At 43.6% G+C, this 23,250-nt stretch overlaps 1 protein-coding gene across 2 annotated transcripts in view; it reads right to left on the bottom strand.

Annotated features, from left to right (window-relative positions):
* Window positions 1-2,523: 2,523 nt before the first annotated feature.
* Window positions 2,524-23,250, bottom strand: part of LOC140348800 (anoctamin-1-like) — a 136,535-nt gene continuing 115,808 nt past the window's right edge. For both annotated transcript variants that reach the window (XM_072434896.1, XM_072434897.1), the window contains 6 exons: window positions 20,992-21,144; window positions 17,318-17,370; window positions 16,914-17,092; window positions 15,793-15,898; window positions 6,070-6,577; window positions 2,524-3,319 (listed from right to left, as the gene is read on the bottom strand). In XM_072434896.1, coding sequence (XP_072290997.1) covers window positions 2,784-3,319; window positions 6,070-6,577; window positions 15,793-15,898; window positions 16,914-17,092; window positions 17,318-17,370; window positions 20,992-21,144 — 1,535 coding nt within the window. In that variant the 3' untranslated portion in view covers window positions 2,524-2,783. The remainder of the gene's footprint in view (window positions 3,320-6,069; window positions 6,578-15,792; window positions 15,899-16,913; window positions 17,093-17,317; window positions 17,371-20,991; window positions 21,145-23,250) is intronic.

Genomic DNA, 23,250 nt, shown 5'->3' with positions numbered 1-23,250 from the left:
ACCTATGGACCCAGATGATCCTAGATTCCCTGGGAAAACGGTCTCTACTCTATATGAACGGTTCTTCATCTACCTGGAAGAACTGGTTCTCCTCCTGAGTGGCTCCAGCTCCACTGTCTATCTTGTGTCTTCCTGTCTGTGAAGGAAGGAGGAGTCAGATCTCTCCTTCACTCTGGAACTCCTCCAGGTTTCTACTTTTTCCCAAGGAGGTTTTGTAGTTTTTTCTAGCTGAGAAGGCCAGGGGACCCTGGACACAGGATGCTGGGACATTGCCAAGTCTCAATGAATATGGTTTAATCCATTTTTCACTGTCGCCCTCCAAGACAACTGCTGTTGTGATTTTGGGCGTTACAAAAATAAATTGAATTGAATACTAACAGGAACTAAAAGAAGATGCACATTACGCCGGTGAATGCGGTAGAGATCAATTTTATTAGCTTGCCACCTAATTTGCATACATTAACGTTCAAATCCGCACAAACGCTCTATTAACATCGATAATTGAGGTGACGCTACTGAGTCGTTTTCACTCAAAATTAAAGCTCACTGAGTTCTAATTTTTGATACCACTCACAGTGGTCCTTGTTTACTTTCAAGTCCCTCGCTGGGATGATTTTCGTCCTTCGGCTAGGGCCTAATAATAAATGTTGATAAAAGTCGTATTATTCAATTGTACTACTTTCTAGAAAAGAAAAATCTTTGAGAAAATATTTTGACACTATTGGGGGTTTTAATCATTTCATCACTCATTTTATTTGAATTTGAATTAACAATTGACTTTTCAAATCTCCATTGCCTATATGACAAGAGATATCAAAGGGCATGTACAGATAAGTGAGCAGCCTTGACGCTAAAGATAAGTTCCCTCTTCTTGTGGACTCTGGCCAATGCAGAGATAAACTGTTTTGGTGTGCAAACATATTGTGAAAATCTTGCAAATCTCTATCTTTTTAAAAGTACAAATTGAATGTGTATTTAATTGCAGTGGCGAGCTCACAATGGCTTTACATATGTACCTGCAGCCAGGTTTGTCTTGACAAGTTTCAACAAAAGGTTTAGAAACCTTTGTGTAAGAATATATGTACTACATTTCGAGTTCACGTGAAATCACACCCTATACCCATACCTAAAACATTTACGTGGAGACAGGTCACAATTCTATCGCAGAATTTTTGTTCTTCTGGTTAACAAATGGGGTAACAAATTAATTAAAGTGTTGTTGTTTTCACCACATATTAAAAAGTGGTTGAATTTTCCACAAATGGACAAATTTTGGACTTTATTTTTGTCAATTTTTTTTCAAAACAAGAAATATAATTATAATTGCCCTGACCTTCCAATTGTTTCCAGAATATTAAGAACGTAATCTCTGTCCAGTCAAGAGAAAAACACTTATCTTGCTTGTAATGACTGTTGTAACTTTGTAGTTCAGCTGCTCTTGGTTGTCTCCTATGTACTTCCTGCTTTGTTTACTGAGTGCCCATTCTTCAGCGGTAACATGAAATATATGCAGGCAGAGCAAATATTAACCTGTGCCTGAGCTTAGAGCTTCTCCAAACCTGCATTATGTAGAGTAGCGAGCTGCAATGTACAGCCACTCACCTGGTTTACAAAGAGAGCCCTCACTTCTATTCTCTTTGCATACAGATGAGCACTTCTTCACAGTTCTGTTGAGCGGTAACAAGACGAAGAACTGTGGCTGCTGCTACTTGGCAAAAGAAAAGGCATCTGAGTAAAAGGATCAGTGCACAAGCTCACCTGCAAGAATTCAGTTGGAATGCTGGGAAGCCTCCACAAAGACCCGTTCACAGGGAGGTAAAAGGGGGAGGAGCCAGTAGAGGTCCTGGGTTACAAACAGCAGCAGGACAGATTACACCAATGTATCTAAAGAGATTCAGGAATAATGAAATCATCAGAGAAAACATGGATTGGTTTGGGGACTTTAAAGGTGAAACACTAAAGTTTGCAAAACTGTCCAATCTGCATCTAATTCAAGTTTCAGTAAGTATAAAATAAAAATCCCCTCTGAATATTGTTTTAATCTAAAATGTCAATCAAATGAAGCAAGAAATTTAAACCTGGCTCTGTCAATTTTGTCAGATTTATATGTCCAATGTGATATTTTAGCATGGGAATCAAACCCATAATCTCCTTCTTGGGAGGCAAGAGTGCTAACCACTCTTCCACCGTGCACCCTCTTGTTTTGTTCAAAGGTCAGGAAATAATAAGCCAGGAAATAAGCATTTATTTGAAAAAGGTCTGTTAATATTAACTCATTTAGTTAATATTTACAGTAGTGAACGAGGAAGTATGTTAGGTGTACAGTCTATACCAGAGGGCAATAAAGGCACAGAGAGAGTAACACAATACTATGTGGAAGTAGCCAGATGTATAGTGATCATTTGTGTGGTTGGACAGGCAGGGGAAATGTAGAAACAAAACAATAGATACAGAAACAAAACTGTTTTCAGTAAGAATCAAAAAAAGTTGGTTTTATTTATGTTGTATACAAATGTAAATTGGCTCATCAAACGGGACAGCAGGCTATTCGATGCTTTATGACATCCTGAATCTCCTCTGGTCTACAAGGCAGAACTGTAGCATGTAAGAGCATGAGAACAACATAGAGCTGTAAATGCAAAAACAAAACAAACACATGTTGAAAAGTACAAAGCTATGTAGTGGTCGAGGCGAAATCTGCTTCGAAATCCACAGTGTGTCTGCAGCACCAACTGAACAGTCCTGATAGTCCTCAATGTTGTGCAGATGAAGGAGCATGCGGATCATACTGGGGTGTTGCGCTCTCCTAGTGTTGATAAGCTGGTGGAATGACTAGGCCTGTTGTGGTGTTCCTCTTGCCCCGGGGCCCTCTGTCGGGAAGGGAGAGTGGAGCAGCAACCTTTGCCCCTAGAGTGTGGCGCCTGGGCTGGGGGGCCTTTCAGCCGGAACAGTTCATTGGAGACTCTGGCCTGGAGAGGGCCTGAGCTGGGGGACTTGGAGGGCCGCTCTGGGGCTTGAGCTGGTGCAGACACTGGACCCAGCTGGAGCTTAGACAGGCTGCTGGAGAGACTGGGCTGGGGCAGGCTGTAACACTGTACTCCTCGGTGGCGGGACGGCAGGGTGGAGCAGCGAGAAGGAGGAGGGCCCATCAATGTGTAGGGTTTACCAGCTGCAGTGTCAGGAAGTGACCTAGAGGCATGCACACTGTGGGCGGAGCCACTTTTAGATGGTACATCCACAGGGGACAGGGGCTCACTCTGGAGCTGCTGTTTAGAGGTCGAGTGAGGAGGCTCTGCTTTACTGGACAAGGATGACTCATCTGTAGGGGAACAATGACAACCATTACCAATACAATATTATAATTTTTTTGTTTATTTGGTCGGGGCAGTGATATATGATATATATGTACAGGCAAGGTGGGTGAAGTGACTTGCCTAGGGACACTGTGGCACCTGGCATTCCAGGGTCAGCACTAGAAACAATCTTGTCAGATCTTGGAAACTAAGCAGGGTTGTGCCTGGTTAGTACTTGGATTGGAGACTGCTGGAATGCCGGTCAGCACTAGATCATACACTCATAACTCACGGTAGTGACGAATTCGGTCCCGGAAGTGACGAATTTGGAAGTCACAGAATCCAATATGGCGGCCCTCGTGGCGGGCAGATCACATGCGAGGTATATTTTCTGTCTTGCAGCAGAAAATGTCCAGATCAATTCGCCCAGCGGTTTGAACCACGGCGTGCCATGCTGGAGATTTTGGCTCCAACCCTTAATTTTTTCTTGTTAAAATGTTATAACTTATAGATTGCACAGTCTAGTTTGTTACATTTTTAACTACTACAAAATCTTAGGGTTAGGAGTTAAGGGTTAGGGTTTAATGTTAGGGTTAAGGGTTAGGCTTAAGGGTTAACCCTATTTTATTTTTTATTGTGGTTTGGTCAAAAACAAAAAGCGCTCAGCATTCAAGCACAAAACTAAATATACTACATGTGAAGTGGAACAGACTGTGATGCAATGAAAAAAAAGCTTTTTAGAGAGAAAATGATTTCCTGAGCTGTATCAGCGGTACCGAATTGTCACTTCCGTTAGTTATGAGTGTATGATCTAGTGCTGACCGGCATTCCAGCAGTCTCCAATCCAAGTACTAACCAGGCACAACCCTGCTTAGTTTCCAAGATCTGACAAGATCAAATATTGGCAAGTAGGTATGGCCACAGGTTTGAATGAACATTAGTAGGCGTAATATGACGTCACACACGCCACTATTTGCAGCATGAGCTGATATGCGTGAGCCACAGAAATCAATTGATGTCGTATGGCGTACTGTTTCTGAGCGCCACTACTACTTCTATATGTTGTACGCTGCTGTTATGTAATGGGGAGCCAATGATTTTACCTCAGTAGACAATTAATTTTGTCTATATATATGTATTAGAGATGGTTCGAGTAATTTGATTACAAAAAAGCTTTGATTATTATTTGATTGCCTCGATGATGTCTTTAAATTACATATTGAATTAAACGGCGGCGAGTGCACGGAACTACTTGTGGCTCTTGTTTCACATGGAGCTTGATTCCGAGTGGACCTGTAGGTACTAAAGCACAACTGAGGAGAAAGCGGCGTATTTTAAACTTACGAGTTTGACTAGGAAGCGTAGTTTTGTTGTGTGCGAGATGAAACAGAAAGTCTGCAATGATGGCGCAAAGACATAAAGGCTAAAGTGAACGGCACACGGAGCTAATGCTGCTACATAAGTCGACCTCAGTGAAGAATCATCTGAAGAGCTGTTGAGTTAAAGTGCTCAAAACATAACAGGAAAGACCAACACTGGTCTCACGTTTCTTATTTTAAGTCATGTGACATAAATGAATTAATAGCTACTGTAACTGTTGCTCAGATTTAATTTGGCCAGTTTAAAATAAATAAAGTCTGGTGACAAATGAATTAGTCCTTTATATATATTCTAACAGAATAATTAAATCAGTGTTTCTTTCTTTCTTTTCTAGCTGTGGAGTTTATGTGAAAGACAGACATGACTTTATCACTCAATATCAAAGAGACTGAAATGTGGCAGATGCACTCATCATGCACATTTGGACTGTGAAGTGAAAAATGTAACAAAAATAGATTACATGATTAATCAGAAAATAAATGATCGCTGCAGTCCTATTATTAATAGATAGCAATATTAGTGCAGTTATTTGATTTGCTATATTTTAAATTCCATAGCACAAATCTATCTTGTTGAAGTTGAAGCAATGATCAAAAATTAGCTTTTTAATTTAGTAAAAATAAACACAAAATGAATGAATCAAGATTATAAATGATGTGCGGTATGATTGTGTAAACATACAGCCACATTTTTGCTCAGGAGCCTGTTTAAAAAGACAAATCTGATACACAGAGGACAAACAGGGAATGACATATAATAAATAATATAATATAAAGGCCTTGGATATGTTGAGTCAGTGGTGCTCAGAGCGTCACAGTAAAGTCACACAGGCAGCCACACTTCCACCAGGGACCCTAACCCTAACCCCCTATGCATTGGACTCTTAAAGACGCTCAAAGACACTTTACATTGCATTATCAATTCTCGACACACTCTACGACTGGAGCCACAGCTTCCCTGAGGCAGACTGACAGAAGCAAGGCTGCCAAACATCAGCTCACCAACATTCACTCACCAACATACTAGATCAGGGGTGGGCAATTATTTTTCCTCTGAGGGCCATATTCGAGTCGAGTTAAGAGGTGGAGGGCCAGACTGCGTTTATTGGTCTTACAAATTCTAATCATTATAAGCACTTTTTTGTAAAATATAGGCTTTTGAGTCGATTATTTCATTTATTTCATCCTACCTCTATTCAGGACACAAGTGCACACACATGTTACATAGCTAAGACACTTAAAGAATAGATACTAAAATCTTGAGGGGGGCCGAATTAAAACAGGCAGAGGGCCACATCTGACCCCTGGGGCCAAAAATTGTCTGTACTAGATTCATCAAGAGCCAAAGCTGCCCCACTGTGGCTTATACAATAGATATTACTTTTATAACATCTTACCTGTCATGTCCAGCTCGGTCAACAGAGAGTCCAGATCAACTGTTTCTGCAGCTGAACATTTGGTGTGCTTTTGCTTTTTCTCCTCCTCTTGCTGCTCCAACTCCATTTTTCCTTCTGACTCCTGCTTTTGTTCTCTGTTTGCTTCAAAATCAACACAAGCTGAATGTTTCTCTCTCCACTTTGTGTGGTCTGGCTGCTCCTCTGCTGCTTGGGCAAATGATTTGACTATGTCTGGGTCACTGTCTGAAGGGTGGATGTAGTCGTTTCCGAAGCGGAGTTCCTCCTCCTCCTCTAGAATGTTATTCTCCTCCCAGTCTTCCGCTGGAGCCTCTACGATCACATTGATGTTGGTCATAGAGCTGGGGGATGGCCTGGGACAAGCCTCCTTGTCATGGTTCACCAGAAACTCCATCAGCATCATATTCTCTTTCTTGAGCTGATCCCTGAGCGAGCGCGGCACATCAGGGATTATCCACGCCACCACCAGGCTCAGGAACATGGCCAGATTCTGTGCAAAAAATACAGTCACAATGATATCAACCAAAAGGACAGACTAAAGTGACCACCTCGTGTGTGTCCCTCGTGTATAATGCCAATAATAATAATAATGCCAAAAAGTCAAATCTCAGAAAAGCTATTTAAGGTGTTTTCACAAATGATACAAATAAATAAACAAATAAGCACATAAAATGAGGACTGCTAAACATTAGGTAAATTTCCTCCAAATCGTTTTTAGTTAAAGGTTGAATGGACGATTTTTTTGGCATAAATCTGAGTCTCATTTCCTTATGGCGTGGACGGCCGATTAATCCTGCGACGTATCAATCATAAAACGCACCTACTGCACCTGCAGAGCCTCGTTCACCTGCAGAGCCTCGTTCACCTGCAGAGCCTCGTTCACCTGCAGAGCCTCGTTCACCTGCAGAGCCTCGTTCACCTGCAGCCACGTGCGGCTCGTCCCACATTTCTAAGCGCATTGATCTATCATAATATAGTTCCCTCAGTGTACGGGACAAAATAAAGACGGAGAAAGACAGTTCGAGCTGACTCAGAAGAAGACTGAAATCTACGGGAGACGAGAGATGTGATGCGCTCCGTCGCACTGATAAACAAACGCACGTGTGTGTTGTAGCAGTCCGCACGGGGGAGTGGCATGTGCACGGGGGAGTGGCATGAGCACGGGGGAGTGGCATGAGTACTCCCGCCTACGTTCTCAAATCGCAGAAAAATCGTCCATTGCGCCTTTAATGAATTAATTAGTGACTATAACATAGATCTTCTAGCTCTAACGGAAACGTGGCTTCAACAAGATGATTATGTCAGACTAAATGAGTCCACCCCATTATAATTTTATTCTGTGGCTGGATAATACTTAAGTATTGTAAACTGAAAGGTAATTAGGGAAATGATCTGACAATATAGGGTTTTGAGGGAAGACAATGAGGTCACTAATCTCTGTTCCATACGTTAGGACAAGATCCAGAGTGTTCTTGTGGGTGTGAGTCTGTTTATTTACATTCTGAGTGAAACCAATGCTGTCTAACAAGGCGCTGAAGGCATTACTGAGAGAGTCATCACTCACATTTCTGTAAATATTTAAACCTACAGCTATCACTATATTACCCCAGTCCAACACTAAGTTTGATGGCCAATTCGGATTTTTGTTTAAATCTGATTTTTTGAAGTGGGTGTTCACATTACAAATCAATGAGATTGCTGTTTGTGTCTGGTATGAACTGAATGCAGCTTGATGTGGCTCGCATGTGCACAAAATAACACAACGTCACATGAAGCGCACTGTGTTTACGGAAGTAAAAGAGGCAAGTTCCCCGGCCGCGTCTGCTCCATTTATTGACGTCCTTAGTTTCTTTGAATTTTGCACAAAGGCTTATTATTTTTTCTGGCATTGCAGCCAAGAGCGCTTAATCCTCGCTCAGCCAATGCCTTTGCGATCTCCTCAAATAGCCCCCAATTACGGAATAAACCCTCTAGTTTTGCATGAATTGATTTGTCACCCCATATACTGATTAGTTTACAAAACCTTTGTCTGCCATTGCTCTCCACTTTGAAGTTTATCCAGGAAATGTCGCCTATTGATGACGTTTAGGTCGGATGAACGGGTCCTGAGCGTTCAGACTGAAGTCGAATTCTAAAAATACGGACACATATCCGATTTCTTTCATCATACTGGGTGGCCTGGGTCGGATTTGAAAAATGTGGGCTCTCCACACTGTCCTGAAAAAAATTGGATACAGGTCACATATGTTGAATGCTGAAAAGAGGCTATACAGTTCAGCATTGATCTGATTGGGCAGGGGACCAGAAAATATCACAATCTCTGACATCTACGTCATAAGGCGCTGGTACAGCTGGCAGCCCGGTGTAAACGCTCTCTCTTCTTTCTCACACTTATTGTGCTTTATCTCCTATATTTTGTAAATATAGTTAGTATATTTTTTCTATTGTACGATAGGGACACGCGCTGGAATAGTTTTTTAATTCAACTGTTTTTGACTTTTTTCGGCTGGATTTGAGCGTTTTTCGTTGTGTTGTTGTGACGTGAGCTAGCTCCGAGCGAGCCCACCAGCCCCCTCCGCGCCCTCCGGCCACGCTAAAGTACGGTGTGTCGTCGGTACACGTTTATATACACGTTTATATGAAAGAGGAACTTCACCAACGATCGGGACACGCACTGGAATCGCTTTAAATTAACTTGTTTTGACTTTATTCGGCTGGATTGAGTGTTTTCGTCGTGTCGTTGCGATGTGTCTTGGCTCTGAGTCCCCCGGCTCCGGCCCGCCCCCCGGCCGGCGCCGTACCGCGTTTACACAAAGGAGGAACTCATGAAACTGCGGAGAACAGTCGTCTTACCCGGAGATCGTCACGTTATCCCCGCGGATATCCTAAGGAAAACGCAACGAAGCAGACGGGCTGGACGTAAACTCCGAGAGAAGAGAGGGACAAACAGGAAGTCGGTTCCCGCCGTAGTCAAGGGTAACGTGAGGTCCCTTCAAAATAAAATGACGGAAATAGCGAGCCTCATGCGGTCCCAGAGGATTTATAGGGACAGCAGCGTCTTGATTTTCACAGAGACCTGGTTAACAGCAGAAATGCCAGACTCTATTGTAGGTTTGGACAATTTTCATCTGCTGCGGGCGGACAGAACGAGAGAATGCTTGAAGAAAAGAGGTGGAGGTCTGGCGGTGTATGTGAACACGAGCTGGTCCAAACCCGAACACTGCACAGTGAGGGAGCAGCTATGTAACAAGGATATTGAATTATTGGCTATTGGCATGAGGCCATATTATCTGCCCCGGGAGTTCTCACATGTGATTTTGATCGCAGTCTATGTGGCCCCGTCTGCCAATGCTGAAAATGCTTGTGAAGCACTGCTCTCCTGCACATGTAGGCTGCAAACACATCATCCACAGGCTCTCTTCCTCATCTCTGGTGACTTTAACCACGCTTCTCCCTCTTCTGTTCTACCAACATACACCCAGTATGTTACCTGCCCCACCAGAGAGAATAGAACATTGGACTTGTTTTTTGCCAACACCAGGAGGCTCCTCCCCCCTCTCTCCCCTGGGCCGCTCGGACCACAACCTTGTACATCTGAGGCCTGTGTATGAACCCATCGTGCGCAGGCAGCCTGTGGTGTCCCGTGAGGTGAGGAGGTGGTCTGCTGAGAGCGAGGAGGCTCTGAGGGACTGCTTCAGCACCACTGTCTGGACTGAGCTTTATGACCCACATGGGGAGGACATCAACACCATCACAGAGTGCATCACGGACTACATCAACTTCTGTTTTGAGAACATTGTTCCCTCCCGGACGGTGCGGTGTTTTCCAAACAACAAGCCATGGATTAACCATGAACTGAAGGCTCTGCTGAAGGAGAAGAAGAGAGCCTTCAGGTCAGGGAACAAGGAGGAGCTGAGGACTGTGCAGAAGGAGCTGAGGAGGAAGATCAGGCAGGCGGAGGCCGGCTACAAGAGGAGGATGGAGGAGCAGCTGCAGCAAAAGAACATTTAGGGAGTGTGGAGGAGCCTGAAAACCATCTCAGGCTTCAAAATCCCCCCTGCCCAGACAGAGGGGGGTCTACAGTAGGTGAATGATTTAAATGCTCACTTCTTGCGGTTTGATCGGTCACCCGCCCCTCCCCCTGCACAGCTGCATGCTCCCTCGTCCACAGCTGGACAATGCCCTGCATCTGTTCCTCTTCGCTTATCTGCCCCGGACCATCATCTCCCCACTTCGCCTGGACTCACCCATCCCCCCAGCACACGGTCCCCCTGCCAACCACTGACTGTCACAGCAGCACAGGTGAGGAGTGAGCTGAAGAGGATTAAAGTGAGGAAGGCAGCAGGACCTGATGGCATCAGCCCCAGGCTCCTTAAGTCCTGCGCAGATAAACTGTGTGGAGTTATGGAGCATGTCTTCAACATGAGCCTGAAGCTGAGGGTGGTACCACAGGTCTGGAAGACCTCCTGTCTGGTACCTGTGCCTAAGACACCGCGCCCCAAAGACCTCAACAGCTTCAGGCCAGTGGCTCTCACGTCCCACCTGATGAAGACACTAGAGCGGCTGGTACTGGACCACCTCCGCTCCACCGTGAGCTCAGCCATGGACCCGCTGCAGTTTGCCTATCGGTCTGGCATCGGAGTGGAGGACGCCGTCATCTCCCTGCTGCACCGCTCTCTCTCTCACCTGAAAAAGCCTGGCAGCTCTGTGAGGATTCTGTTCTTCGATCTTTCCAGCGCCTTCAACACCATCCAGCCGCTGCTCCTGAGGGACAAGCTGGAGACGGCTGGTGTGGAGTATGACCTGGCAGAGTGGATCCTGGACTACCTCACAGACCGACCCCAGTTTGTGAGAGCCCGGAACTGTGTGTCTGACACTCGGACCTGCAGTGTGGGGGCGCCCCAGGGCACCGTCCTCGTGCCCTTTCTCTTCACCCTTTACACTGCAGACTTCAGACATGACACGGACAGCTGTGTCCTGCAGAAGTTCTCTGACGACATCATCAGACTCATCACGGACGACGATGACGAGGAGTACAGAGGACTGGCGCAGAACTTTGTGGACTGGTGTCAGCGGAACCACCTCCTCATCAACGCGGGGAAGACCAAGGAGATGGTGGTGGACTTCTGCAGACGCCACCCCACTGCCCCCTCGCCAGTGAACATCCAGGGACGGGACATTGAGAGAGTGGACTCATACAAGTACCTGGGTGTTCATCTGAACCACAAACTGGACTGGACTCATAACACATACGCACTGTACAGGAAGAGCCAGAGTCGGTCGGCTCTACCTCCTGAGGAGACTCAGGTCTTTTGGAGTGACAGGGCCACTCCTGAAGACCTTCTACGACTCTGTGGTGGCATCAGCTCCTGTAGGTGTGGCCTGCTGGAGCAGCAGCATCACAGAGAGGGAGAGGAAGAGGCTGGACAGAGTCATCAAGAAGTCCAGCTCCGTCCTGGGCTGTGCTCTGGACTCGGTGCAGGAGGTGGGGGACAGGAGGGTCCTGGCTAAACTCACATCTATGCTGGACCATGAGTGTCGCCCCCTGCAGGACACTCTCTCCGCTCTGGAGAGCAGCTTCAGTGAGAGACTGATCCACCCTCGCTGTGTGAAGGAAAGGTTCCGTAGGTCTTTCCTTCCTGCTGCTGTCAGACTTTATAACAAAAACTGTTAGTACTGAACACTTGCAATACTGACCTAACCTAATACTGATGTGCAATTCTGTCATATGTGCAATTACTGTGAAATTCATGTGCAATTCATGTGCAATTACTGTGAAATTCATGTGCAATCTATGTGCTGTCGTGACACATATTCATGTGCAATTACTGTCGTGATCACATGCAATGGTATTTATGTATTTATTTATTTATTTGTCTATGGGAGTTTTTATTTATTTATAGGAGATCTTCTACTGAAAGTGTTTTTCAGACTTCCTATAAGTGATCTGTTCTTCTGGATCTACCTCTGTATCTACCTGCGTTGCACCAATGAAATTTCCCCATGTGGGACAATAAAAGAATATCTTATCTTATCTTATCTTACTTTGCCAATTCACCCACCGCACCGGCTTGTAATTTGTGCAACTTTGATTGTCTCCACCGGGCGTCGTTCCCGCCTGCGTGAATCACGATTTGGTGGAACCCCTGTCTACTCTGCTTTGAAAGCCTAATGTTAGGGTAACACCTCATGTTGTTGCTGGCAGCTTCACGTCTCTGACTATAGAACTTCCAATTACCAGAGTGGCACGGCGGGCGTGTGTTTGCTGAGGGGAGCAACCCTATTGTAACCCTATTTGACGGGAAGCACTACAGGCTGGCATTTAGCGTATCGATCTCTCCGAGCGGTGACAAATTTGTCCCTACTTTGTTCCTGGTCTAGTCCCGGCTGCACGGGAGGCGCTGGGGGTTTTAGCTTTGCTTGCATTGCTAATGCTAACACTGCAACCTGTGGCGCGCTCCGGGAAACCTGATGCTACAACCTGGCTATAGCCAGACTTTAGCTCCTCTAAACAGCGGATCCTCTAATTCCGTAACCCTGGCAACCAAAGCTTCCACTACACTGCACTTCACGCACCTGTCGTCAGAGAAAGATCATCTGACTCGACATATGACATCTTGAGCAGGTAAAGGCAGAGGGAGATTCAGCCATGGCGCTAGTGGCTACACTAGGCTAGCTCAGGCTAGATAACAAGAGGGTTTAATCAACATAATACTGAAGGAATGTGAGCTATATGAGGTTTTGGGTTGTTTATGGAGCAATCAAACTTTCATTGGTGTATAGAAAGCAAAAAATGTCTGTGTATAATTTGTGTATTAACGATAAAAAGTACGAAACAAGCAACTCTCAAAACAGAATACACTCACCGGGAAGTGAAGTTACACATTATCTTTTGACATCTCCTCCCAATAGTTTAAATCCAAAACACTTCAAACTTGGTTAAAATGTACAAAACCCATGTGCACAGACAGTGAGTCTTTCACAAACAGTGTAGGATTTGAAGGGAGCAAACGGAACGCACATGCTGAATTGTCAGCTCTAGCTTCTAATGTGGCTCTCTGGGACCCCTCCAAATTTCATTTTTAGATATTCATAAAATGTAATCTGTTTGTCGTAGACTTGTAAAAAATATTTATAGAGATAGTGTTCATAGTGAGGAACAATCTTACAAGTCACATCATTCCAACTTTTATGGTTTAAGAATAAAACAGTTGGAAAAACCTCATTATTAGTAGGGCCCGAGCATGATGTGCGGGAGCCCTATTGTATCTGTAAAATTTTGAGGGAAAACACAAAAATCAAATAGTAAAAAATTACCCATATGCAAGTAAATGAGCTCTAATTTTGAGTTAAAACCCTGAGATAAAAAATTGAAAGTAGCAGCCCCTCAAAAATCTATTTACATGGCTGCAATTGGAGCTCTGACAGGAAATCATTTATTGGCCTAAAAAATAGGTCATGTCGAGACATGTAAAAAAATATAATAAGAGCCCGCCCTAAACCCTACAGGAAGTCGGCCATGTTGGATCCATCCATCCATCCATTTTCTACCGCTTGTTCCCTTTCGGGGTCGCGGGTGACTGGAGCCTATCCCAGTGACTTCGGGCCTTAGGCGGGGTACACCCTGGACAGTGGCCACCTCGTCGCAGGGCCAGACCCGATAATTATAAAGTCACACATCATCATCTTTTGACATCTCTTCCAACAGTTTTCATCAAAAAGCCTTTAAACTTGGTCAAAACGTGCAAAACCCATGTGCGATAAAAGATTATCAATTATATTTCAAATTGAACATTGTGCGTGGCCATAGTGAATTTTCAACAAAATTGCAATTTTTGGAAAGATTTGAAATATTCTAGCTTTTACAAACATTGCCTGATGTGAAAGGACCCAATTGAACAGACGTGCAGTAATAATATGCTACTTAAGGTTTTTAATATGGCTCTAGCTTCTAGCTTTTATTGAGAGTAAAAAATGAGTTCCAGCGATGTTTGTCAAATTTACAGGGATTTTCATGTTTTTACAATTACTGCTTAATTAGTTTCTATCCAATGCAGTGAAGAAAAGTGTGAAGAGCGTTACATAGGGGCCTCTGCTCTATCAGCACAGAAGAAATGCAAGTTCAGGACCACAGAGCGCCGTGCATCTTCATCTTGAAGTCTTTAACCACTCTTTTGAGGACAGTGAGGTGAAGATTCTAAGCAGGAGAAAAGATGGTTTGAAAGAGGAGTTAAAGAGGCTATCTTTGTTAAAAAAGAAAGGCCTTCTTTAAACAGAAATGGAGGGTTCAACCTTTCTGTGGTCTATAATGGAATTTTGAATCCCTGGAGAGTTAGACGCTCAGGGCTTTCGGATGCTAATCAGTTTCACAAGGAGGAGAGAGAGAGTGAGCCAGGGACAAAAGGGAGACTAATAGCGCATTAAAGGACTGATACAAAACAAAGAAGCTAGCTTGATAGAAAACAAAGAGGTGTAAGTTTCTGTTGAAACAAACAACTTTTTCTTCTACTTCAGGAGGGCCCGGTGGGCGGGGCTTACCACAGAATAGAATAAATATCTGAGTTCCCAGTCTAAATTCACAGATTCACAATGACTCTTGGATGAGAGTCGAAACATTTTGTTTTTTCAAAAACTGAGTCCAGATTAAACAACTGAACCTTTTTCTGCTTAGATAAGGGCTCAATATGACCACATGCTGAGACATATGCAAATTATTCTAACACTGTTTGATCCCACATGTGTCTTGATGATGGTGTGTTAGTTTGGTGACTGTCGGATAAAAAGTTAATTTAAGTACAGATTTTTGAAATCTGCATGATTTAATTCCAAATGGCTGCCTTTTTTCTGTTCAATATCATATATAGTGATCCCTTGTTTATCGCGGGGGTTACGTTCCAAGAAGAACCCGCGGGAGTCAAAATCCGCGAAGTAGAAACCTTTATTTTTTTACAGTTTTTATACAATGAAATACTCCATAAAACATTGAAGCTCGCGCGCACTGCTCTCATCGGCCTCGCAAACTTCAATTTGGCAAGCGGTTTTACGTACGTGTCCATATGAATCCATAACGCTATTGACACAGGTAGAGAAGACGCGGAGAGACTGTTTAGCCAATCAGAATGCAGAACACAATGCATGATGCAAATCCGCGAAGCAGCGAGAGAAAAGTGAACCGCGTTATAGCGAGGGATCACTGTACACAATTCAATTTCGATTCAATTCAATGTATTTTTGTAATCACCCAAAATCACAACAGCAGTTGCCTCAATACAATACATTTACCAAATTCCATTGGATTACGACAAAGTAAAATCTCGACTCGACAAAGAATATTTCTTGGTAGTTGGAGAATGTACAAAGCCAGTAAAAACAGATGTTCATCTGTATTCTATAAAAAAAAACTAACTATGCATCTAACTAATTAAATGATAAAATTCTGGTCTGAAATAGTTTTTAAATGAGCACAAATGTATCCAATTAGTTTATTAAGCCAGTTGAATAGACTTCAGAGATACTTGGTCAGTTGGAGGGCTAATTTTCTTAATAGTGGTCAGTTCCGATGGTTATCCTTCTTACTTTATACAACAAAGTTTTACCTCGTTAACGCCCATCATTGAGGTTATTCAGAACATTTACCCAGAACAAGTACACACATGTACACAAAATGTGGAACATTATTGTTGTTATTCCTAGATTTGTTTGTACCTGGAAGAAAATGACAAAAGCCAGTTTGGCTGCCAGCATAGCCCAGTACTGTTTAGAAAAGGTGTAAGCTTCAGGTGCCCAGGGAGGGTCTCTGTAGTCCTTGTACCTGATGGACACAAAAAACAGATTCAGAGTACTTTCCCATCAAAATGCTACATTTCAGTTCTTTTAGGTGTAAACTGATCTCTCACAATATTAAAAGTTAGAGGTTAAGCTGTCCTCTGAAACACCCTTCAATGCCATTGGTACACACTGTCAGAAACAGTAGCACTCAGGGCAGTGGGAGGTTGTTGGAAGATGTTCCTACTGTGCATGTTTTTAGGTTGAAAAGAGAAGCCAGGGTAGAACATGCAAAGTCCACATAGAAACGTCCCATCCGGCTCGTAGGACCAACCGTGTTTGTAACTAAATAACTATCATTTATAAAGTGCCTTTCTCAGAGATTAGCTCACAAAGTGCTTCATATGACAGACCCTCAAAAACTGTCAGTAAACTGCAGTACAAGTCTGCTGCCCGCCCCCTCACATGCACATGGTCCCGTGAACACGTCACCCCTGTTCTCCAGAACAGGCTTCCCATCCCTCAGTGCACCCAGTTCAAATCCCTCCACAATCTGGAACCCTTCTTCATCACAAACGTGCTCCACCACCACATTTTACTCCCTCCGCTCCGCCAACACAACCTCCTGTCCCTCTGCTCTTGTCTGCTCCTGTCCCTCTGCTCCTGTCTGCTCCTGTCCCTCTGCTCCAGTCTGCTCCTGTCCCTCTGCTCCAGTCCCTCTGCTCCAGTCTGCTCCTGTCCCTCTGCTCCTGTCTGCTCCTGTCCCTCTGCTCCTGTCTGCTCCTGTCCCTCTGCTCCTGTCCCTCTGCTCCAGTCTGCTCCTGTCCCTCTGCCCCTGTCGTTCTGTAGCTGTTGCTCTGCTCCTGTCCTGTAATTGTATCAACCCAACTCCGGACCGATGCTCCTCAACCAGACACAGACACTCCTCACCCTCGCACACAGACGCTCCACAACCACACACAGACGCTCCACAACCACACACAGACGCTCCACAACCACACACAGACCCTCCTCACACTTCTCACGCTCCTCACACACGTACTGCTCTTAACACTCCTTACCTGCATTCAGACACGCTGGTGACCATGGTAGAGGTGGGCGCTGATCCTGCTGCGAAATTGCTGATGTTAAAGTGAGACAGCGAGTGCTCCGTGTAGCCAGCCAGGGTGCCATTCACACTGTACATGTACTGGTAGACCATCCGCGGGACAAACTCGGACGTGAAGGAGATCACAAATGCCTGGCACAGCAGAACACAGTAGTCAGGAGGTTACTGGATCATAATGTAGGCTAGACTACTTTAGATTTATATGTAACTTAACTTGTCATTAGGAGTAAAATTGTAATTTCATAATCATTTGTTGCAAAATCTACAGAGTAATCTATTAACTTAAATCTGTGTAGTGAATAAGCAATACAATGTATCTTAAAACCACTGCATGACTAGACCAACACAAATGCTTACGTTGGTAATAACAGCAAATTTGCTTATTCCACACAGAATGTGGTACCAAATCCCTGAGATGGCATGAAAAAGAAAAAGTCAGAAACAGGCTATTAGTGTATGTTATGTAGAACAGTGGAAAACAATAAAAAATAGTAGAAGGCAACATATTATGATTTAATCTATGACTTTTAACTTGTTGAATACCTTTACCTTAACTTTACCCGTGACAAATAATAAGCTTGGTTAGCAAGCATAGCCACTTTCTGGGGCAATGCTCACAAAAAGTCATTATTTTTCAAGTTTGATAGTAAACCAACTAAAAGTAAATTTTCCATTAAAAGAGAGACATTTCAAATATTAAATACATACAAATACAAACTAAAATGTAACAGTTTATGTTTGTGTAACAGTTGAAACTGTTTTGTATAGTAGTGTGTAGTGACTTTTATGGATGGGCAATAATAATTAGTGGATAACACAAAAGTGAAAAAAAAATTAAATCTGCGCGCGGTGATGAAGGCCCTCGCCCCCTTGTGACCGGGGCACCAGCCTCCACAAAGAGCACACCTCTAATCCCCCCGCCTACATCACCCCTCCCCCACAAACAGTACCAGCTTTATGCTACTTAATTCAACATTTTCCCGAAGGTACCGGTCGAGATAAAGTTATGTTCCTATTGGCTTTTATGTTCAGTGTGACATGGAGAAAAAGTGTGCCAAATTTCAAATGTTTATGACAAAGTACATTTTTTCATCCCATTCAAAATGCATGTAATGAAAACGCATGTAAGTCAATGACAATATTTGTCAGGTTGCCACGGTAACACTTGCAGACAGAGGTATGCCGTCATTACCTTTTTTGTTTAGAATGGTAAGAAGAATGTCTGTGCCAAATTTTATTTGTCTACGTCAAAGTACATTTATTGACTAAAATGTTCAAGGGGGTGCTGTAGAGCCTTTGTAAAATATAGCTATATATATTGTATATCATTGCGTTCCGCTCATAATTTTGCACAAAATGTATATTTGTGTCGGGAAATAGAACATCTCATGCCAGAGATACATATGAGGTGTAAACATTTTTTACAAAGAGCCTAAACCCCACAGGGAATCTTTTTTTTAAAGTAAAACATTCTATAATGACCCCACCCTAAAGTTTAGGGTTATAGAATTTTTAACTTGTCCTGACATGATGTATGTTTGTACCAAGTTTCATATGTCTACAACAAAAAAACGTCCCGTCATTACAGATGGCGATCGCGAGTCATTTTGCGACTTTTGCGATTTTTTTAGACACCAAAAAAACAAATTCTTCACCAATCCTGAATTTTGGGTCTAAAAAAAATCACATTTTCATTCATGTTCAGGGGGTCAAAATTGGGGTGGTTTGTGGGAAATAATTTTTTTTTTTTTTTTTTTTTAAATAACGGAAACTCTTTTTTTGAAAAAAAAAATCTGCTATGAAAACTCGATTATTATTTTCTGTTAAGCCCCTCCCCTAGGAAGAAGAAAAAACGTTGCGCCCCCCAACTCTCCACCGCGACTATAAATATGGTGAGCGTATAAACTCTGCACCCCCGATATGTTAGCGAAGTGTGTGTTTTATTGATGTGTTTATTTTGCTTCATGCTGTCGCTGCAAACATTTTAAGACACAGTAGACACGGTGGTCTTTCCTCATCTCACACGGTGGTCTTTCCTCATCTCACACGGTGGTCTTTCCTCACCTCACACGGTAGTCTTTCCTCACCTCACACGGTGGTCTTTCTTCGTCTCCCAAGCCAAGCGCTACATACACTTCCTCATATTTCCTCATCTTATTAGCTTTCGGGTGACTTTTGTTTGTTTTGTTATTAGGGATGTCACAATATTCATTTTAGTCGCGATTATCATGAGGAGAAATATCCCGATTTTACTACTATTCACGATTTTCAGCATGTATTTTTTATGTTTAAACCTGCAAATAATTTAATTATATATATATATATATATATATATATATATATATATATATATATATATATATATATATATCATTTTGTATTTATTTTTTTATTTAATTATATATATATATATATATATATATATATATATATATATAATGGCCACAAATGGATTAAATAATATAAATGTATGCTTATTGGACCCTCATTGTAGCTCTTTTAAGCATGATATCATTTATTAGTGAGATGAGCTCCATGGTAACGCTCAAAACTTTGAAAAAGTCACTTTCCTTAGGCTCACGCCAACAACAGACAGATTTGTGAAGAACATGAACGCATACAGATAAGATTGCGCTCTGGAACTACCTGTCTCCTCCTCTCTCTCCTCTGAGCAGCTTGTGCGTTCCGTGGCTGCACTTTCGGCTGAGCGGCTGCTGTGCGCTCCAGCGGCGTCAGCATTCAGCAGTGCGGCCCCTCACTTTGCCCCGTGTAAACTCATGAAGCAGCAGCATTAAAAAACTACTCACGCTGACAGTCACTCGCACTATTGTGGACCTCCGTGTGTAATGGACCGGTCGTTCAGCCCGTTTATCCAGTCTTGTTGACACGCTGGGCTCTGACACAAAGACACATGCGCGCACGCCGCCGTGACTCGCGTTGCGCCTGGAGACATTTTTGCCGTTAACTGCAGATTCCAAAATCTGCCGCTTTGGACGTGCCACCAGAGCGGGCCAACGCTCAAACGCTCCCAACACGCTGCGTCCGCAGGATTTGCGCGGTAGAAACGCTGGGCGAACAAGATGCGCGTCCACATGGTTACCCCCCACGAGTCCGAAGGTTCACAAGTCCGAAGGTTTTAAAGGTTCACTAGTCTGAAAGCTGAATTTCCTTTCTGACTACCAATCCTACGGTGATCGGATCAGGCGTATTTCTATACTTATGATCAAATGAGAGCATAAAGCGGAGGATTCAGATGTTCCCTTGTTATTTTCATAGCACAGTATAACTAGTGTACATCTGTGAGCAGCTGGTACACTAAACGTTGTGACAAGCCCCAGTGCGTGTCTTCGTGCTTTGTGCGCATTTTATAGACTGACTACATCCCGATGCCTCTATGCACCTTCACTTTAGCCCTATGAGGAACTTTCGGACTAGTGAACCTTCGGACCAGTGAACCTTCGGACTCGTGGGGGGTAACCACATAGACTATGAATGTAAATTGGACGCTTTGACGCCGCAGAGTGAATGGGTCATTAGAAAATTCAAAATGGGGTCACACGGGTCCCCCCAGGCATCGCATTGCGCCCTCCTAGGGGGGCCGCCCCACTATTTGAGAAGGACTGAGCTAAAGTCACATGACTTTGTCACATGGTAACAATCGTTATACATTTTTTCAATTGTTTACAATAATTAGATTGTCTTTTATGAATTTTTGAAAAAAACATTTTGAGAGGGCGTTAGACCCATAACCCTTACCCAGTACTGCTCAGCGGCCTCTAGAGGCCACTAAAAGACACTGTGACTTCAGCCAAGCTTCAGCAGGGGAAGTGAAGGTAAAATGGGATTCTTTGGATATATTTCAGTAATTTTAGATTTTACTGGTCAAACACTGCTTCTATTTTACCACAGGCCACATGTTTTGTCCCTTTAAGTATTCTGCACATCACATTAGAAAATAGTATCAAGCTAATTAAAGTTCAGTTAGCTTAACAAGTCTTCTTTAATCACATGTATTCATAAACAGTGCGTACCTATGTCCTTACACCTCACTGCGTCGGGCCGGCGGATCTCTGTCACAAACTTGGAGGCGTCGAGTCGGATTTCGATGACATTGTTGAGCAGAGCAAAGGCTGGAGCCAGAGGAAAAGAGGCCACAAACAGGGACACAAAGCCAAACTGGATAACTGCGGGCAAGAGACACATAGAGTTATGGTTATGCTCTTGTTTAGAGTTCTGGATTTGGTATATTTTATTGTCCTGGTAGGGAAATGAGAGAAATGCCTTTCACCCATCTGTCACAGCACGCTCCATCCAGCCTTGGGTTTTCTGTCTCTTCCCTCCTTCCCTGCCTGACTCTTATGTGGGTGTTGCACACACTCCACAGCCACTCCTCGCCAGCTTGTTTGATCTACTCATCCAATCCAGCCTGCCTAGCTGCAATATCAAGATTTGTAGATTTGACAAACTGGCCACAATTGAACCCAGCAGACACTGACCGTTTTGGAAAAGCCATATCTATTCAGGGAGCCATTTTGGGACAAGGTCTTATGCAGGGCCAACCAGCTGCTGCTAATCAGATTGCTCAACCCAGCACCATGATGCCTACTTCACATGAGCGTCTGCCTCAGCCCAGCCCCCAGCCCAATCCGCTTCTACTCAACCTCAGCCTTCCAGTGGACCTCTGCCACGTTCTGCACTGCCCTGTTCCAGAAGCTGTTCCAGATCCTGAACACTACTCAGGTGATATGAGGTATATATAATTTAAGTCTGCATACCCCTGTAATTCTTGGATATCAGTGGTTAAAAGTTCACAATCCTCACTTTGATTGGACTAATTTGAAACTATTGAGTTGGAGTGTATCTTGTCATTCTACTTGTTGAAATTTGCTCTTCCTCTAGCTGGGGTCTCCACCTTACCCGCTGAACAACCAGACCTGTCTTCTGTGCCAGTGGAGTATCATGATCTGGGAGATGTATTCACTAAGGAGTGGGACCTCAACGACCATACGACTGCACGATTGACCATCCAGATGCACCACTGCCCTCTAGCAGATTATACAACTTGTCCTGTCCAGACAATGGTAAAATATATAAAGGACTCATTGGCTGCAGGTGTTATCCACCCTTCTTCCTCTCCTGTGGTTGCTGTTTTCGTCATCACAAGTCTTGTTTCATTCTCAAATTTTTACAGCTTCTATTTGAAAATGAGGCCAATTTCCATGATTTAAAGGCCATTTTGGAGAGAGAGGTGACACTTGAGTCCTAGTGTGAATTCATAAAGGACCAAAGACAGACTATGCCTACTGAATGCTCACTGTTTAATTGCAAAAGGAACAGTGCAGCTTCTGCACAAATAGCCTATTAAGTTATAAACTCCAAGCTGCCTGGTCAGGTTGGTGCCCCTCGGAGCACTTGATGCCCTATGCCCTGTGCGTTATGTGCGTAATTGGAGCGGTGGCACTGCATCCTTGCATAGATTACCATGGGTGAAATAACATTATCATCAAAAACAAAATCCTCTCCCACTTATACACTTGACATTCCAGCCCTTGAATGAAGCCAATTTCCCCCCCCCAAAGTAGCCCTGAATAACTTACATCCTCAAAACTTAATTTTGTTTGGTCTTTGGAGAGATGCTTTCAAGGAACTTAAAAGGCTCTCTACCTTCATCCCCCTTCCCTTCAGTTTGTTGAAGTGGGAAGATCACCATCCAATCAAAAATCGCACCCATGTGCATTCTTTTCTCTACACTAGACCCGTGCTGAGCGTGATTACACAATTGGTGATTGTGAATTACTTGCAGTTAAATTGGCCCTGGAAGAATGGGGACACTATTTGAAGGGCTCTGAACAGCCATCCATTGTGTGGACTGATCATAATAACCTTTCATTCATACATTCAGCTAAAAGGTTAAATTCTCTCCAGGCTATCTTTTTTGGCCATTTCATATTTACCTTAACTTACACACTTGGGTAAAGAACTGTCAAGCTTGACGCAGTACCTCGCCAGTTCTCTTGTCAGTTCTCTACAACCAACTTACCTTGACAGCATCTATTTCCTGTTCCTGTTTGAGTACAAAGTTAAAAAGGCACAGGAAACTGAACAAAACCCAGGTAATGGACCCGCTAACTGTATGTCCCTCAGTCTGTCCATCCACAGGTTCTGCAATAAACACATACTTCCCGCTTTGCATGTCATTCTGGGGTTGGCCGGACATCAGCACTCCTACGCCGTTATTTCTGGTGGCCCACAATTGAGAGGGATACCAGGGAGTACGTTCAAGCTTGCAC

The sequence above is a fragment of the Eucyclogobius newberryi genome, unplaced genomic scaffold (assembly GCF_026437365.1).
Source record: "Eucyclogobius newberryi isolate DKJ021-1_F unplaced genomic scaffold, fEucNew1.0.hap1 SCAF_7, whole genome shotgun sequence".
Lineage (NCBI taxonomy): Eukaryota > Metazoa > Chordata > Actinopteri > Gobiiformes > Gobiidae > Eucyclogobius > Eucyclogobius newberryi.
The sequence above is the reverse complement of the archived record's forward strand: the minus strand, read 5'-3'. Positions and strand labels throughout refer to the sequence as shown.